This window comes from Ptychodera flava, chromosome 12, assembly GCF_041260155.1.
Source record: "Ptychodera flava strain L36383 chromosome 12, AS_Pfla_20210202, whole genome shotgun sequence".
NCBI classification, from domain to species: Eukaryota; Metazoa; Hemichordata; class Enteropneusta; family Ptychoderidae; genus Ptychodera; species Ptychodera flava.
Window position 1 is genome coordinate 9,544,495 of NC_091939.1, and position 20,543 is coordinate 9,565,037.

General features: G+C 35.7%; 1 protein-coding gene across 1 annotated transcript in view; it reads right to left on the reverse strand.

Moving 5' to 3' along the window:
- Nucleotides 1-6,510: 6,510 nt before the first annotated feature.
- Nucleotides 6,511-20,543, reverse strand: part of LOC139144919 (lysophospholipase D GDPD1-like) — a 32,507-nt gene continuing 18,474 nt past the window's right edge. The window contains exons 2-9 of the mRNA XM_070715751.1: nucleotides 20,110-20,152; nucleotides 18,566-18,701; nucleotides 17,293-17,338; nucleotides 11,813-11,934; nucleotides 11,092-11,181; nucleotides 10,082-10,215; nucleotides 7,814-7,916; nucleotides 6,511-6,872 (exon numbers count right to left, since the gene is read on the reverse strand). Of these exons, the coding sequence (XP_070571852.1) occupies nucleotides 6,732-6,872; nucleotides 7,814-7,916; nucleotides 10,082-10,215; nucleotides 11,092-11,181; nucleotides 11,813-11,934; nucleotides 17,293-17,338; nucleotides 18,566-18,701; nucleotides 20,110-20,152 (815 nt within the window). The 3' untranslated portion in view covers nucleotides 6,511-6,731. The remainder of the gene's footprint in view (nucleotides 6,873-7,813; nucleotides 7,917-10,081; nucleotides 10,216-11,091; nucleotides 11,182-11,812; nucleotides 11,935-17,292; nucleotides 17,339-18,565; nucleotides 18,702-20,109; nucleotides 20,153-20,543) is intronic.

Consider the following 20,543-nt stretch of genomic DNA (forward strand, 5'->3'; position numbering starts at 1 on the left):
AATATAACCACAAAGTTTGATCGGCAGCAGCTTCGCGTTGACCGCTTAGTAGTCTGTCTGCGCTTTTGCGGCTGGAAAAAAAATTAAAAGTGGCATTTTCTGGAGCTTGTGTCCACATGATGTGTGTTTGGTGTCCACTTACACGATGAATGCCACCACAGCTTCACGCCCTTAGTAAGGGAGGCTCTGCCTTTAAAGGTAGAATGCGCCTCCGGGACAGATATTCGGACTCTCAAACTTTTACAATTCTTTCTGATATACCACTTGTGGAGATTCATTTTAAAGCTCTTGGTGAAAGAAAACTTTTCACTGGCTTAGTTTTTCAAAAATCGACAATTTTATTTTTTTCTCCATAGAGTGAACACAGGGATGGCAGCCATTTTGAATTTTAAATATCAGTAAATCTTGGGTTGTTCGATTCTCTAGTACCGAACATTGCAGAGTGACCCCAAATTTTTATTCTTTTATTAAGGAAGGTTTGAGCAAAAGTTTAAGCCTTTTACTTTTGAGGTTCATACTACCTCATTACCAACCTCTCACAGTTTTCTGAAAAATGTACGTAGGTTTCTGTTCCTACACAACAACATGGATGAAAATTACAAACAGCAGACCTCACCAGGAACTGTTGCCATGGCAACAGGCAAATTATAGCATGATAACTTTTAAAAGTTGAAAGTCACCTGCAAAATAGCAAAATTACTCTTGTTGAGAAATCAAAGTTGTATTTCCGCCAAACATGGTCTTGTTGAAATCATTGTAACATTTAGTTGTAAAACAATAGTGTTGAGCAGAAAACTCAACATCAACATCAACATTTGCTACCACTGTGTAGTGACGTGTAAAATCATACAAAGAGTGGAATACACGCATCACCTGAGTCATTCTGAGCAAAGGATTTTTACAAGCGTAATCAGAAAGGGTGACTGTAGGACATACCATCTAAGATTCAACACCCTCAGAAGGTCCTGAAAAACAACATCTGTGGATTTTGTACATGACTGCTACAAATCCCTTGGGATCTGAAATGAATGCATTCTGGGAAATTCTATGACAATGCTTCTTTTTGCCAAGAGCGTGTTTGCCTGAAGGAGAATGGAACTCATCAGAAGGTACAATGAGAGATCATGTTACTATGACGACTTTATTCCTTTTAAAAGAAGTCAAATTTACCATTTATACCCATGTATGTGCTTGTCTTAGAATCATTGCATGATGGGAAAGACACTATTAGCTAAAACATACTTTTTATGACAAAATTAGCTGCATGCAGTGGCAGACCACTATAACAGAAAGATTAAGTACAAACTGTATAATGTCCATCATACAAGACTTGTCATTGAAGTAATTGTAAGAGATCATGTTTCTCAATTTCGTACATTCAAGAGATTGTATTTCTATGCCAAAACATTTTTTCAGTTAGAATTCTGCATTAATTTTGGTTTGCTGTTGTAGGATTCTTATATACCAATGGCAGTATAGGTTTAAAGAAAATATTATTTCTATCAAAGTAGTCCAGACAAACACCAGCAACAGACCTGAGGCTATCACTGTTCAACCAAAGTACAATCAATACAAGCCCAAGAACAAGTTTCTCATCGACTTTTGTCCAGCACTATGTATTCTTTTATCCCATCGAGGATTTGCTCAAATTCAGATGCTTCATGTTCTCTTCATATACCTATTGCAAGACCAAATCACCCTGTACACATCAAAAACTCTTGATCCTGATATGAATCATAGAAAGAGCCTAGAATCATAGAAAGAGCCTAGCGTTTGCAAACTGTCGCCGCTGTTTAAGTGTTAAAGGTTAGGTCAAAACCTTTCTTGTCCTCATGTGCATATTTGTAGGCTTATCATGCCAGCTTTTTTCATATTTACATGAACAAAATTAGATTTAAAAATGACTGTGATATAATGCACAATTTAGAACAACTGACATCGTAAACGTACTGCATGCCTGAACTACCACTGCATGTAAAAATTCCTGTTTTTGTTGTTTTCTTGTTGGTAGTTGCATTTTGCAAGTGAAAAACATAAATAAAAATCCACATAACTGCATCATTTTTGTAAGACGTACACTTAAGATGAGAAACAAACCTGTTTTTTTGGTCTTACTCATGAAATAGCAACTACAGTGGCAGATTTTAAAGACTCACTATTTATGGCTGAGGAAGTTCTACATTATTGGATTATACTCGGAATAGACAAGGCAAACAGTCACACACAGCAACAGTACATGTGTTCATATTAAAAACAAAGACAATCCAATTGGCAAAGTGAAATAGAATTGATATGCATGAATTCCTTCCTTGGTTTCTGGACACTGATTTTCACAAGAATGGTTGCAATGTCGGTGAACAGAGAAATTCACAGTTGAAGTAGTTAAAAGGCATTATTTAATTAGACTATTCAATCATTTACAAGAAATTTGAACTGGAATTTAATTTTTCATCTAATATTTCCTCAAAAACAAAATGCTATAAAATTATGCCATTTATCTTGCGTATGATGGAGTAGTAACAATATTAATGCCGGAGAGATTTTCAGTATTCAGTTCCTGAAATACTGTTTGCTTCAACTTCACATAGCAATTAAATTCACTGTGTACTTAAGGTAGAACGCGCCTCGGGGACAGCTAGTTGAACTCTCAAATTTCTACAATTCTTTTCTTATCTACCACTTGTGGGGATTCATTTTGAAGCTCTTGGAGAAAGAAAAACTCTGAGAGTCTCATTTTTTCGAAATATCCAAAAGTTAATTTTCCCTCATAGAGTTAACACAGGAATGGTGGCCATTTTGAATTTCAAATATCGTAAACTGTTGGGTAATTTGTTTCGCTAGATCCAAACTTTGCACAGTGACCCCTGATTTTTATTGTTGATTTGGTAAAAGAATGGTTGAAAGTCAGGAAAGCAAAAGTTTCAGTCTTTCACTTTTGAGGTGCACACTACCTTAATCAATGACTGTGTTTTCATATCAGATCACAGTCACTATTCTCACTGAAGACAATATTCAGCATTTGTTTCTAGTCCCCTGGTATGTAAATTGCCATGACCATGAGGCATTCTTGGTCTTAAAATCATCATAGACATTACATGATCGTAAAGATTTAACGATAAAAATTCATCTTCCCTTTCACAGTCTTGCCAAGAATATCAGGGGAACATACTCTTTTGTTTTTGTTTCTGTGGCTTCTGAACGAGTACGCTACGGAACGAGACAAGGTGGAAAACACTCAATTTTTAAGAACACAGGATCATGCTCTAGTTTATTTTTTTACTTAGTTTCTGCTGTCATTGTCATCTGCTGTGATCTATGAGCCCACCATGAGAAAGTCTTCATCAATAAGCGTGGAACTTTTTCTATATTTATTCCAAGAGCATTCATAGCCGTTAAATTTTCATTTTTATTATTCCCTTGACATCCATTTAATATCTAAAAATTTCATGTCTAAAATGTCAGAGTGGAATAGGTGCCATTGAAATAGCAAGGCAGCGAATCAACTAAAACTAAATTTTGAACACTGTGTGAAACACAGAAATGATAAGGGGGCATTCATATAAAATATACATGTGTTCATTTTACCAGCAGCATATTTAGATATCTGAAAAAGGAATCATGGTGTATGAAACGGTGAAGAATAACTAAAATACGATTTTGTCAGCGCACTTGAATTTTCCATTCAACGACAATAATGCCCACAGTGGGAAGGGACTGTATAATGCAAAATTCAAATTGCCCAGTTCATAAGCCGTGAAAAAACACTGTAAGCATATGACAAAAACATCACACCTTAAAATGTAGCAAAACAATCAGTCATTCAAGACAAATCTTTTATTAGCCAGACATGTCTTCATAAAGTACACTTTGCCACAAAGTAACACTCAAAATCTTCTATGAACTGACAGTATTATAAAGCTTACAAAAATTGATATGTACATCACCACACCAGTGCTGCCTCTTTTATCGGTTACATACAATGCTTGATAAAATGCGAAACTATAGATTGGGATAGAATGCCAACACTCAATGGAAGTACTGGTATATAATATGCATCTGATTAGTATGCAAATGTTATTCGTTGTTCTGATTACTATTCAAATTTCACCCATGATTCTGATTAACATTCAAACCCATGTCATTGTCTTCGCTAATTATGCCACTGAATAAATGTCATTATTATTATTATACTGATAACAAAGTATGTTTTTTGCACGTCTCCATTCTAAATTTTGTCTTAAGTTCCATCTACCAATTATAAAATAATTTTCTCGTACAAAATATTTCTCCCTTCATTTTGGACCCGTATCCTTGTAAGTGACTTCTGCTTCGGCAACTGCACATCATAACTGGTCCCTACATTTATGAAAATTGAAATAAGCTTCACTACAGCACAGCAATTACAGGTGAACTGCTCCAGTCAGTCACACAGAACACTGGTAAATAATTGTTTTGGATATTGTTATAACTCTGCAAATATAAGTATTTTAACCTCTCTTTTTTTCTCAAAATAATGGTATGTACAACGTTGATAGATTAAGTACGCATAATCGGACGAAGATTCAAAAAAAGTATTAGCAGACAGGATTGTACTCATTTTAATGTTACTAATTTTACTTTTCAGAAAATAAATTTAGCACATTTCCATATATTGTCCTAACTGTACTTTTCTTACTGACATAAAAAAATCATGAAAATTTACACATAAAATATATAAGTTCCTCAAATTTGTCATTGCAGGCCAGCAACAAGTATTTCAAAAAGAGAACTGTGTTAAAAAAAAAATTATGTGCACTTTAAACCAAAGCCTCCGGAGAACAGAAATAAGAAGATGCTTTTTTCACTTTTCCCTTCGGTGGAATTTATTTTTTAGTTTTGTCAAATATACTTGTTTACCTTTCACCTAACGATGTAAATGATCACATGAAATGCTAATGTTCAGGAGAATGTTTGTGCGCTTGGAGAAAATAATAATACTGTAATCAAAAGTCACAGTCATTCGCTGCTTTAAGATAAGTCTAAGATAATCTACGTTTGAATTCAAGAAAGAAAAGCAAGTCACGTAATGTACTTTGACACGCACTGAGACCTAAAAATAACACACGTATTCCATCAAAACAGTCACACTAAGAATGCAATCCAGGAAGAACATATCTTGACAAGTTTCAAACGTACATAATATGAAACATAATGCCAAAACAAAACTCACTGTCAAATGACATGCTTTTAGTAAGTCTACTGCTATGTATATTCCAAGGGAAAGCCAAGAAACTGATGGGCCTGTCTATGATTTGGACAACATTAAAACAAACTGCTATTGCAGTGCAGTGCAAATATTTGAACCCACAAGAGGAAAATGATGAACGCATATTTACTCAAATTAAATATTACTCGTTGTTTTTCGTGATGACTTTTTATTCAAATTTTGGAGCTCTACAATTTACAAAGGATGTAATGTTATCTCTGCATGTTAAGGAAAACAACAGATCTTTCATGGAATAATCTACCTGTATGGTACTATGTATATGAAAGAAATCTATGTCATCTGAGGTCCAATGCTCAAATATATAGCTCACTGCATAAACCGGTAAAATCCTATACAAATGTTTCCAAATGCTTAATTTTCTCAAACCTGTTTGACAATTCATGGTATTGCTATCCCCAAGTTCTATGCAGACAGTTCAAAATCAATGTAACTTCTAAGCTCAAGTTACACACCATTGTCTCATGGTACATCTCTATGGTGGAAAGAAATTTTACAAGTGACATGTACCAGGGAAGGGCTGTCCGACACAGAAATTTCCTGAAATTGTCACCTTGACTATAGAGAGTTACGAAATATTGTGAATTAGAGGAGCCACTGGTCCAAATTGTAGAGATACAGGGGCTGATGAAATTTCAGGTAACTTTCCATTTAGTGTGAGTTATCGTCTGATTCAATTGAAATACTTTCTCCAGACGACATCACAAAACATTACTGTATTCTCAAAGCCTGTCATGGATTTTGTGTATAAAAAAACTAAATGAAAAGTGTGGCTTGGCAGCTAAATTTCTTAATCTATGCTCCTGATTTCACATTGTAAAATATAACCTGAACAATATTGGACATCAGAGAAGAGTGTAAAAGGCTCAAAAAAAATAATTTCGTTTTTTTAATATCAGAAATAAATTGTAAATGCTCAATTTACTATCCTACAGAACAAAATCCACCTACAGTCACCAATGTTGAGAGAGCAAAACATTCTCAGTAAGTTGTCCACAATAACATTACGAAATTGTCCTTATGCACTCATGATGGAATCAATCGAAATTTCCATGTTTGTGTGTGTATGTGTGTGTCTGTGTCTGTAACATATGTGTGTGTGTATGTATATATATATATATATATATATATATATATATATATATATATATATATATATATATATATATATATATATATATATATATATATATATATGTATGTATACACACACACACACACACACACACTCACACCTAGACATATCTCCTTGTAAGAATGTTTTTATATATCTTAATTTCTTTAAAAGTACACCTTATACCTATTAAAATATACCAGAAGATTTGGTGTGATTGGAAAATTTCTTTGAGATTTAATTTAAAAAAAAAAGAAAAGAAAATTTTATCAGACAAGTTGATAATAAATAAATTCTGTGACATGTAAATTCATACACCATACATTTATACATTGATTACTTTTGGCTGACAGTTCATGCCCAGGGCCTCACCAGGTGGGCATTCTTGGATAAGAACTCTGACAGTTGAGTCGGATAATCCGTCATTATTCCAGTGGCGCCAAGCCGCAGTGCCCTTTCCCAGTCATTTTCTTCATTCAGAACCCAGACGTAGACCTGGAAGCAAACAAGTAGGCGAAGCAAACCTAAGATCAGAATTAAACAGATCTGTCATTGTTGATAATGTACACTGAACTTCTGTGTATACACACATACATACCGACTAAAAGAGAATTTTTGCAAGTTTTTTAATCTTTCAAACTCTTTGCCAAGGAGTTAACAGAAGCTATCCTCAATGTTTTATCAGTTTACAACTGTTGGTTATATGGGGTACTACAAAATTCCAATTTCCCCTTGAATAAGGTCATATTCGCTGCCATGTTCGTCATACAAAAAAACATATTGCTCGATCAAAAAATGTAAAATTTTTCCATGTGAATCTGCAGTTTTACAGTTGCAAGAGAACAGACAATCTAATATGTGTAAAACAAAATTATCTGCTCTTCTCTATGAAACAAACTCCGATACATTTCAACGGACGCAGCAGCATTTTATATCCATGGTAACAAGGACTGAGCTCTATCTCCAAGCAACAAGTGCAGTGTTCCACTTGAAAGGAAGCAAAAACAACGGCTGCAGTTTCCTTCAGCAGATGACAATCTCCAGAGTAATTAGTCACAATTCAACAAGACGAATATTTTCAAAGAATCAAAACCAGGATTATTAGCTTTGAAAAATCTGCACTTAGTAACCTTCACCATGCACTGATGTATAAATATGTATGTCATGATGTATTCAAACAAAATTGTCAATGTAAAATTTAAAAGTGTTTCATTTAAGGAGACAACATACACTGACCATTAGCACCATTGCACATACACATTAGGTTTCTAGAGAGAAAAGAATTGGAGGTGTTAATTTTTTTTAATATTTTCGATACCCTACTCTTCTATAAAAATATCAAGCAAAAGTGAAAACATTAAGAATACATATTATAAGTAAAACTACTGAGCATGAGAAGAAGAGTTTACAAAAGAACTAAATATATAAATAATTACCTGAATGCCTCGTTTACTCAAGTGGTAGAACATTATCTTGCTCATTAGCATTGTATCGATGATGGACCAGAGTGCTTTCGTTTTCTTGTTCATGTCAAACATTCTGTAACATCAGAGATAGACAAATCTATCAAACTTGTAGTCTTTATGCAAAGCAAGATCATTACAATGCAACTGAGAATTTCCCCTGTAGACTAAATTCCTTGTTTTTTGTTCCGATTCAAGTGAGATGCTTCATGATTGATGATTTAGAAAAAGAATAAATTTTGTTGATGCTGTATCAAAATGATTCCAAGGCCAACGTTATTAAATCCTGTGTTTCACGTCACCCTCAAAATTTTGAAAGTTAAGCGAGTATTAAAGCGGTTGAAAGATATTCACAGACAATTTTAAAACACACAACTTTTATATAATAGTTTCTTGATTGTTTTCATTGTAATACATTAGGGGAAGGCTGCATTAACTTGCATGGTACCTGAAACCCGAGTCCTTGCCTGACCAACTCGGGTGACAAACAGAAGACTTTTAATCCCCAAGGTGTGAATGTTCCATTGTTATGTTTATGTAATCCAGCTGGTGCCATTGTAGTGCCATTGTAGGAAAGGCAGGTCTGTGAAATTGATCCTCTAGGGAAGTGGGGTATTCCTAAGTTAATGGAGCTTTCCCGTAATGATGAGTGCCCATTGCAGAATCAAAGAAGAGCCTTCTGTTTCACCTCCATAACTTAAATTTCTATGTGACATTCTGCAAGCATGCAGCCATTTTGAGAACATTAAAATATTCAAGCAAAGATTTGTAGGCAGGCAAGCTTTGCAGTAATGTCTATTCATATACTGTGGTGTTTTTTCATGAAAACCAAAAGAAAACAAAGTGTGCAGGGGACACAAAACAAAGAATTTAATTACTTTGGCCTCAGATAGTAAAAGTCACCATTCATCTTGACAAGAAAGTATGACTGAGAGATGTACAAAATCAATTCCACCCCCCCTCCCTGAATGTTCTGAAAGTACGAGAAGAGAAACAGTAAAAAATTACAAAGGGTCTATATAACTATGTTATGTCTGGAGGGTCTGACATCAGTGTAATTCAAACAATACTACATCCTGAATTACTAGCAAGACAGCTTTTGAATTTTAGCAAAGAGATTCTAAATTAAACACTGGCTGATAGATTTTATGGAGCACTCTTTCATTCAAAATAATAGAAAAAAGACATACTAGTTTAGTGGTCAATCAATCAATGAGAAAATGACATCTATGATATCATCGCACCATTATGTTGAACTGTCTCCTTCGATGCGAAAAAACTACATGACATTCAATGTTGGTTTTCTCAATGATAGTATGTGGACAAATTGTTCATGACAGTGAATCTAAATCATGACTTTTTTCTGTGAGAATTCACTTCAAATGATTGGGACGTTAATTTAACATAAATTTCCAGGAAAAATAAATGTATGATGAAAATTTGCATGAATCGAATTATCCTAACACAGGTAAGCAAATGATATCATTATGTATATCAATACGCGACCTGATACAGCCATCATTTTTCCTAACAATTTACAAAAATTATGATAGATGTTTGCTATCGCACATATTTTTATCTCTAAATCTTTGCACAATGTTTTTAACCACATATTTATCATTCCATAAGGTATATGATAAAACCTTTACGGCCCTGATACGGGTTTTGTGAACCTCGGTCATGCGGCATGTGGGCCCTTCCACCACATAACTTCAGTCCGCAAATGCCGTATCAGGGCTGTAAAGACTAAAATATCACAACTTCAAACTACTGCCCCTTCTAAATAATACGACAGTGCTGAAATAGCATCCATGAGTGACTGTAGCCTTTGTTCAATGAAGACAATGTTTATCATTCCTCTAAGGGACAACAGCGGTAACTTTTGATGATTTTTTTTCACAATTTTAACCCTGTATATCGACTGAAAGTTCTCGTTTTACGTCCCAAAGCATGTTGAAACACCAACAATTCAGCTTGTAAATACAGCCTCTGTACATGTTCTGTGCCCTTATTGTTTACATTTGAATTTTATTGCATGACAACAATAACACATGTACAGGCTGAGTTGACACGCCGAATACTGTGTATCTCTATATGCTCTAGCAAGTCGAACAAGAAATTGTATTTCATATTAAAACAAATGAAGAAAAAAACATCAAAAATTACAACTACTATCCCTTTATTTGCATCTGAATGTCAAGTTCAGGTTGACCTCAGTAATGATGATGAAATCTCACATACTTGGCCATAGCACTTGGCATCAACACCTCCATGAAAGATTCTTTGATTGGAATGAATGGAAGAAGTCCACAGTAGAACAATAATGTTGTGATTACGACACGACGAAAACTGAAAAGAATCGGTATTTGAGGATTCTGAAACAAAAAAGATCACAGGTGATGTTGAAGTCTTTAGTGGGGAGTAATATGCACAATTTTGATAGAATACCATCGACCATTTCAGCAAATGTATTGTAAAGAAATTTTTAAATTAAGGTTGAATGCGCCTCAGGGACAGATATTCTGATTCTCTAACTTTCATAATTCTTTTCCGATATACCACATATGGGGGGTTCATTTTAAAATGCTTGGTGTGAGAAAACTTTTCACCAGCTTAGTATTTCGAAATTTGAAAATTTTGTTTTTCTCCATACAGTTAACACAGGGATGGCAGCCATTTTGTATTTTAAATCTTGGTAAATCTTGAGTTATTTGTTTCTCTAGTACCAAAATTTGAACAGTGACCCCCAATTTTTATTCTTGATTTTGAAAGAGAACGGTTGAAAGATTCATTAAGGAAAGTTTGAGCAAAAGTTTAAGTCTTTCAATTTCGAGGCGCATACTACCTTTACTGTAACAATCACACACATGGAGAGTCTTCCTTCACAGTTTACACCAGCCATTGTAAGAACTTACAGATCATACATTAACACAAAAATTCAAAATTGTCCTTGTATTTCATTCATTTCTTGATTTTACCATCACATAAAAGTGCATAATAATAACAGACCATAGCAGAACAGAGAACACTGTAAAAAATGGATACATCTAAAAATCACTACCACAATACCATTTTTTTCTACTTTCCCTGTATAAATCCAAGACCTCTGACTTCTTCCGAGAAGCTTCATCAACCGTTAATAATTCATAGCGACATCACCGTGAGGGTGAAACTTGAGAACAAAGCATACAACTTTGACATTTCACAACAAACAATGACATCAGTTTTTGTCATCTCAGATAACCACTCACCTCCTTGTAACATTTATCCACCACTTCTTGCCTCACATTTCCCCACACTGTAATATCTTCTCTCTTAAATTCTTTGATTAAATCTGAAACCTGTCCAACAAAAAGTTACTCAGACAGACATTATAGCCACACATGGTTACTGTATCAGTCACGGCTGAATATTGACCAAATCATGTCGTCAAATTGAAATTATTGTTACATGTTGATTGGAATATTCCCTGGTCCAGCAAAGTAACAGAAGTAAAGAGGTTTGTAAAATGATAACCTGGTAACATGGAGGGAATACTGACATCTTGACTGATGTATGACCTCTTCACCCCATTTCCCTTCAAATATGTACAGTCATACCATAAACAATAATGGGGTTATACCATTATTTGGTGGACACAGGGCAAAAATCATATTTTTCTGCAAACGACAGTATGGCAGAAGCAAAGATTGCACTACAACGCATTGCTGTCTGAGTCAATTAAGGTGGGTTTCTTTGTCTTTTGCTTTCACAGACGGAAACACTTCCAAAATTGCACAAAAGCAAGCAGGAGTTTCAGGGACTGCTTTTTTTGACCATGGTAAACAATACGCAGCATTTACATTATGCTATTCATTGCTGCCATCATTACTAAAGAGTTGAAATATAAAAAAAATTATTTTCATCAAAGCCAAAGGAGTATTGTTTATTGCTCTTTTATGTTAAACTACAGACCCAGTTTTCTACACTTACCTTTTCTATAAGTTTATCATTGTTTATTTTGATGTCAACATTGATGGGTATATCACGAAATGTTTCAAATATTTCTCTCAGCAGTGGTATCCTCCTATCATCATTGCCAATACAATAGCGTTCTGAAATACATACACAAGAACAAACCATGAGTGGGACTAAAAAATTACATTTTTGCATACATCTGTAGTGATGGTATACATGCATGTATGACATGCAGTCACATCTAGTGATAGACATATAGACAGATGGACAGCTAGACAGACACACATACACACAAATACAGTTATACAGGAATACAAAGACAGAACATAGGAAACACAAACACAGGGGTAAAAGTGAAAGATCATATAGACCCAACAATAGGTTTACTAAGGTCAATATACGATACAGTGATCAGATATAGAATAAAGACATGATCACTGATCTTTGAAAGAACCAAAATGAGACAATGTGGTTGATAAGGCCAAAAAAAAAAAATTGTGCTGTTCCGATTACATGGTTTTCAAAAATAGGGTAGGTAGGTAGGGAATTTTTTTTTTTTCATTTTTTTTTTATTTCTCAATGTGCATTTTGTACGTACGCGTTCAAACAAACTAACAGTGAACAATTTCCTCATGAAACGCACTCAAATTGAATACCAATTTAATAAAATAAAATATTCATCAGTAGAATTGAAATTTGTGGTTTATTAGACTGCCACGGAAATTGATATGGGTAAATTACAATTCTTTGACAGGAAAGTGAACTGTTTATCCACAGGTAAGTCTGACTTGTAAGAACTGACACAACACAATATTTACGGTCATCAATGCAGTGTTTCATCTAGGATACTATACCAGCGGGGATTGGTCCCCCTCTCCTGGAATTTTTCAAGGGGATTTTAAAATTTTGGGGGGATTTAACTGAAACATTTGAGGACATCTTATGTAAGTTTTAATGTTGCAGTGATGTCACTTGTGATACACATACTACAAGCCATAAATCACTTGCTTACACAATCCAAGCTGCTGGCTCCAAACACCATCCTCTATAAGATTTTTTCAAAGTCAACAAATTTGGGTGTCACTGTTGTGAATATATAGGGCTTCCAAGAGTTGCGGACGGCTCATTAATATTCATAAGTTTTAATATCCCTAAAAATTGTAGCATATTCCCTCATGCTTAAACAGAAACATTTTGGTTACCGTTCTTTTTCTAATGCTGCTCCCACGTTATGGAATGCCTTACCAAAAGAAATTAGATTGTCACCATCTGTTGCCTCTTTTAAAACATTTCTGAAAACATATCTCTTCAGAAAGTACTATAGTGATTAAGTCATCGTTTTGATGTTCGTATCATGTTGCATTGTAGAGTTTGTATTTTTAACGGAGTATTTTAATGTACTTGTTGTATTTTAACCAGAGCATTTTTATGGTACTTTTATTATTATTGTATTTTCATCTTGTATTTTATTGTAAAGCGGTTTGATATTTTATTGATGGAAATCGCTTTAGAAAAATAAATTATTATTATTATTATTATTATTCTGTATGTTTGTTTGCACATATTCTGTAAGTTTGCTTTCATAGGGCTTAATGTACATTCAAACATCAAAATTAACAACAGCCAGCCATTCCCATTGTACCTTCAAGGGATTTTTTCATTTTTTACTGAACTGTCTGCACTACACAAGCCAAGAAAAAAATCTATTGTAGTTATAAAAGAATGTTTTGTAGCTTCTGAAAAAAATAATGTGCTTGTTTGTCACGTTTTTACTGTGCGTATATCATCCCTCACTACTGTAAGTTTGGATCAACATTGCCCTTTGCAAACCAGTGAGCTGTATTTTTGTAGTGACCTAGCTGGTCTTGTAGTTTTGTGCGCAGACTCAGTAGAGCTAAAACGAACAACTTAGAGGGTCAGATCCCTTGTTTTGATTTGAATGCGGAGTTGAGTTTTTCTCGATGTCAGATTTGCTCCAGTTGCTTTTTTCAGTCATTTTAGAATGGGGAAAATAACAAACAGAAAGGTTGGTTGTCACCGACAGTTAATTTTAGGGTTTATTTGCTCTGAAAAATGAGTCAGTGTCTGTTCACTGAATTCAAAAACCGGGCCCATGTGCCCATTGACACCACAGCTTGCTTCAATGCTTGTTCAGTCTGCACTGAGCACGTTTCTGTACCAGTAAAGTCCAATATTAAGTCCAATGTTTCGTGTCAATTTTGCTATCAGAATTATTTTCAATGCTATGGACATTCATATAATGCATAAAACCTTCAGTTTGTCTCCTTTTCTCGATCGTGCAGAGATGATGTGACACAGAAACCTTATCGGGCTAGGGCAACGAACTTTTGTGAACGTAACTCTCAACTGGCTGATAGGCTTTCATATGCAAAATCAGCGTACGGAAATTTACGCGTGGTATTGTTTCAACAACATTTTATTGAAGTAGATCAAAAAGTATCAAAATCGAACTAAAATTAGTTTCATGCTAGGCGACTGATGCCGTATGTTGTGGGTTCGAACCCGATTGAAAACTAGCTGTAATTTCATGCGTTTCACGTTTTTTCATATCATTATTTTTACTTCCGGGTTTACGAAGCTCTAAAAAGTCTAGGGTCGGGGGGATAAAATTGGGGTAGGTCGGGTAATCGGAACAGCACATATTTTTTATTTTGGCCTAAAAATGCCAATAAAATCAAACAGGGAGATTTTTAGGTGATGGGGGCCATGGAGTCAACCAACAGATCTTGGGATAGGATGGTCAAAAATGGAACAAAATCTGCAGACAAAAAAGTGTTGAAAAAATTTAGCAATTTTGCTGATGTTCAAAAACTGATGCACTGACTTTAAGTGATCCTTTCACACAATGGTTTGGCCTGAGGGACCGTTCTAGTTTTTACGGCCTTGGGGGGGGGGGGGGGGGGGGGGGGGGCGGAAAAATCTTGTCAGCGGTGTTCCAAAAAAATATAGACCCTCCTGCATTTTTCGTGAAAAAAAGATGACCCCCCCCCCTTTTGTCAGACAAAAAAAATTTTTGACCCCGACCCCCCCCCCCCCCCACCCCCACCCCCCACCCCCCCCCCCCCCCCCCCCCCCCGCCCCAGCTAAAAATAACCAAACCCATATGTCAATTTACCCGCACGGTTTGATTGAACTGCGGTATGCGGCGCACTTTATTCATGTAGCAGAGATGCCAGTGGACAAACTTCTCAGCCACATCCATGCAAATGTCTAGGACGACTATAAGGCAATTTTTAACTTCATTTCCATAGACAACTTATGTCCATGGACATTGTATAAAGTAAACTTTATTGGAGTGGTTCGCCAAAGGCAGCCCTCCAGTTAAGAGGGTCATGGGCTATTACATAAAGTCAACTTTATTCTAGTGGGCTACCAAAGGTGGCCTGCCAGTAAAGAGGGTCGATCATGGCCATTGCATAAAGTAAACTTTACTGGACAGGGCCGCCGAAGGCGTCCGGCTGTTAAGATGGTCATGGTGTACCGGTATTACATAAAGTTAATTTATTGTAGTGGGCCGCTGGCAAAGAGGGTCGATCATGGCCATGGCATAAAGTGAACTTTACTGTAGGTATTATGTTTTGAAAATGTGGTGACACCCCCTTTCCTACCAGTGAACAAGCGACCTAGCGGCCGATATAGCTCCGCTGTGTTTATGTATAGAATAACTATTTTTGACACATGTTGATGAAGAAGGGTGGAAATCTTTGATAGCTCGATGCAGTGGCCAGAAAAAAGTGGCTAAAATAAGCTGCAAAAATACGAAATTGAAGATTTCATCATACTTTGAATGTATCACATCGGATCATCCCTAAGAACATGTAAACCAAAGCTATCTGATGAGTAGTTTTTTGAGAATAATATTTTTTGACCAAAAATGGCAACAATTGCCCCCAAAAGTAAAAATTGCAGATTTCATCATAATTTCAAAAGATCAAATTTAGTTCATCTATAGAAACCTGTATACCAATTTTCAAAGCTGTTAGACAAGTACTTTTTGAGAAACGCATTTTTTGACCAAAAATAGGAAAAATTGCCCCAAAAATTCAAAATTGCAGATTTCATCATAATTTCAATAAATATCATTTAGTTCATCTGTAGAAACCTGTATACCAAATTTCAAAGCTATCAGATGAGTAGTTTTGGAAATACACATTTTTTGACCAAAAATGGCAAAAATTGCCCCAAAAATACAAAATTACAGATTTCATCAGAAATTCAATACATATTACTAAGTTCATCGATAGAAAGCTGTATAATAAATTTCAAAACTATCGGACCAGTACTTTTTGAGAAATACATTTTTTGACCAAAATGGCAAAAATTGCCTTAAAAATGCAAATTTGCATATTTCTGCACAATTTGAACAAATCTGAAATAGATCATCCCTAGGGACATATGTACCAAATATCAAAGCTATCTGACTGGCAGTTTTGAAGAAGAAGATTTTAAAGATTTTTTTACCAAAAATGAAAAAAATTGCCTTAAAAATACAAATATGCAAATTTCGCCACGATTTGAACAAATCTGACTGAAGTCACCCTAAGCAAACTGCATATCAAATTTCAAAGCAATCGGACAAGCGGTTTCAGAGAAGAAGATTTTTTTACCAAAAACACCAAAAAATGCCCCAAAAATACAAATATGCAAATTTCACCACGATTTGAACAAACTGAAGTGAGGTCACCCCAAGTGAACTGCATATAAAATTTCAAAGCAATTGGACTTGCGGTTTCAGAGGAGAAGGCAATTGTTGACGGACGACGAGGACGACGACGACGACGGAGACGACGACGGACGACGACGGAAATCAACCTATTTGATAAGCTCCGCGTCGCTGACAGCGGAGCTAAAAAGCGATGACCCCCTTCGCGGATTCCAAAATTACGATGACCAACCCACCCCCACCTTTCGCGGATTCCAAATTACGATGACCCCCCCCTCCCGGCCGTAAAAACTGAACAGTCCCTAAAACCGTTGCTATTAATGATTGTGGACCTGTATAAAGGGAATTTGGGGGGTAAACAGGTCAAACCCAAAAAGTGTGACTGAATGGCGAAACCAGGAATCTGAAAATGCATCTCAAATCTCAATTCTCCATCCACTGTCACTGAGAAATATGATTGCCCAAAGTGGCAGAGAGGAGAAACTTGACAAAGGAAGATTACTACAAAAGGACAGACTCTAGGGATTCACTTCAAATTATCAGGGGTAATAAAGTAACAAACACTTGTTCAGATGACTGTCATCATCTGTCAAGGGATGACTTCAATGCTAAATCCATGAATACTATTTTGTCATTGGCTGTCAGCCTTAGACTAGACCAGATGTTTCTTATGTTCAAGAAACACAGTAAAGTATATAGAAATGCTGTACTGCAGATCTTCAGGATTTGAAAAGTAGTGATTTTCACTTTCTTCAAGTTTCCATGTGCATATTTCAGAGAAGATTATAGAGGAAATATCACTTGTACTTACCTTTCGTAAATGTAACCTCTAAATTCTGTTTCAACAATGGAAGATCCTGTAACAGAAATAGTGATATTGTCATTGTAATTACTATCCAATCAAATGTTTCAGTAAATAAGTGACCTTGGGGCTGATTAAGCAGAACAGTGACAGTACCCTAGATGGCAGTACATTTCATCCCTACCAACCTAGAAACAACATATACAAAATAATCAACTACTGATTTCAGACATGCTTCAATACTTTCAGCCCATTTCATTAATTAAAGGGACACAGTCGTCGGAACTGTGCTCAAAGGTCGTGTGGGACCCATACCACCAATGTAAACACTGTATCCAAGGTACGATGGTGATTGGTGAAAGATAAAACATGTCTGTCATAATCTACATCATATAATTTAAATGTTGCAGCTATGATGATGAGGTGCACCTAGATATCATACACAAAATACATTAATTGTTTGTAAACAAGAAATTCACACAGGCACAGTTCCAACGACAGTTTCCAATAGGATCGGGCCAAACCATTATGGTAGAGGGGTTGAAAAAACCAAAGACATCAAACAGACAAGTATGCTGTTGATGTGACAGCAGAGTTTAGGTCACATTGTTTTACGTTATACATGTAAAGATGACTGACTAACTGAATATCATGACGTTGCAGATGGCTATCCCGATTTGTAATGTTGCCAGTGAAAATGAGATTTTGAATTCCAATTTGTCAGAGCAGCCTACGTCAATGAATTCTAATGAGAGTGTACATGCTTTGCATGTCAGTGAGATGTGATAAATTATGGACAGGAAATAAGCCATCCACCGCCATGGGAGGAATACCTAGAGCTGCAAATATGTACATACAAGCTGTTTTGTACCTATTATACTTTTGTACAATAATATTATAGCTGACTTAATATCCTAAAATATAAATTGATTGTTGAATTAGTGCAACTTGAACAGACCTAAATATATTTTAATCCCTTCACGTATGATTGCAAAATTGAAAATCAATAAAGACCAAAACATTGTCTGAATACTATCAAGTTTTTACCAGCTTTGCCAAAATGTCTTGATATCACTGTTTCAAAATGAAGATTAGTAAATTGTCTTTAGGTACCTCCTAATCAAACACTAGCAAATTGAATGTATTAAAGTTCTTTTACTGTACTGCTGATCAATTACAATGACAAGAAATCTGAAACTTTTCTGAACTCTGAGAAACAAACTAATTTTGGAATAAAGTGATGGTAATGAGCATTGAATAAGTTCATCTTCTAAATACTTACCTTGTAGTCTAAATCTGATATGAGGACGTTTTCACCGCTGATCCTTTCCAAGCAGTTGTCATGGCAAACAACAACTTCTCCGTCTTTGGTCAGCTGACAGTCCAGCTCCAGCATTTCAACACCAGCCTTCACGCCACTGTAATAGACATTGGACAATAACTGATATGGCATTTTGGTGAATTCCAATTCACTGATGCACTGAATTGTGATTTTAAATTATCATTTCAATTAAAAAGAGTGATTTTATTACAGTGTGCTTGAAATGGATGTTGAATTAAATGTGAATAGGTGACACAGATGTGTGGAGGGGAAGGAATATTCAAACAGAACTTACAACAAAAAACAGTCATTCGAAAAAAAAAACATGCGTGAGGGATGAAGAGACAAAACTTAGAGACTGAACAATTGAGGTTCAGATAACAAACTTTTTGACAAAAAATATAATCTCCCAGATTGTTTGTTACTATGTGTCATGATAATAATGGTGCATTTTAAGTGTTGCTAGCAATGATAGCTGAAGGCATCAAACGTACCCTTACCAAAGTCAGAGGCACTGGGGTACGCCTAAGGTCTACCCATACAGCACCTGAACAATACCCAAAAGATTACAACATACCCTTCTCAAACCTAAGACAAACCACTGTGTAAACTGGTGTGTTGTTGGTTTGTGAGCAGTCCTACCCCCTTTCTACCTCCATGGCTAGGTATGATGCGGGCGTACCTAAAAGACGCCTGCTTTAGACTGAGAAGCTTTGAAGCTGTATCATAACGCCCCGAACATACAAGCTTGTGGCTGAGAAATTTTGAGGCATAAGCATAACCGCCCTAAACATACCAGCTTTGAACTTAGAAATTTTGAGGCATTATCATAGCCACCCGAAAAAAAACCTTCATGTGCACGGAGACAAAACTTGAGGGCTGGCAGTCCGGAATGATGTTAATGACACATTGCCGCATGGATAATTGAGTGGAATAATAATTTAAGAACATGGGAAGACGATTTTTTGGAAGTACAGTGTATGGTTGACATATGTCACATGTATGCCCGAGTGTTGACGGATCCTCACAGTGGAAAGTGATTTTGATTTGTCTATTACGGATGTGATGAACGCACATAGCAATGAGCCAGCACAAATAATGACTGCCATTATTGACCTTTTTCCTGCCAGGTTCAAGAGTCGCTATACAAACTCCAATCCTTGTAAACACAAATGTAGCATAATGTCCAATGTAATGCACTAACCATTACATACAACTAAAAAATTTCAATATACGGGTACCACTATGCTAAGTTTGATTTTCAAACATTCATCTTTCTGAGACATTCTTGTACATATTTACTTGTCATTTTTTAACTGAATCAAACAGATCCATGAGAGTCAATTTAGCTTGCCAGCAGCATGTTGGTCACAGTTATCTTCAGGTATCAATTTTAATGCATTGATATCCATGGTGATTTTTTGAAGAATTTTTTCTGAAAAAAAGTCGAAATTCATCGTTCTTTGCCGAAGGTTATGACTGACAACATAGAACTTTGTACTGACCTTTTAAATGCTGTAAGTGTATTTTCTAAATTTTCCCCAGCACCTGCAACAATACAGAACAGTTCAACATATTTTATTTTTTCCTCATGTACTCCACATATATGAACAGCATTCAATTGTCTATGGCCAGCACAAGTGCATCACAGAATGCTATATTTCACCCTTCCACCCCATTTCCCTGTATAATGGCTCAAACCATGTTATTGAATAAAATAGGAATGAAGTACCAGTGGAAGCAGATTTTCAGGTCTATCATGTGAAAGTTTATCTCTGTTTCGTAAAATATGTGATAAGGTAGAATGCGCCTTGGAAACAGATATTCAGACTCTCAAATTTCTACAATTCTTTTCTGATCCAACACATGTGGGGGCTCATTTCAAAGCTCTTGGAGAAAGAAAAACTTTGACCATCTTAGTTTTTCGAAAATCCAAAAT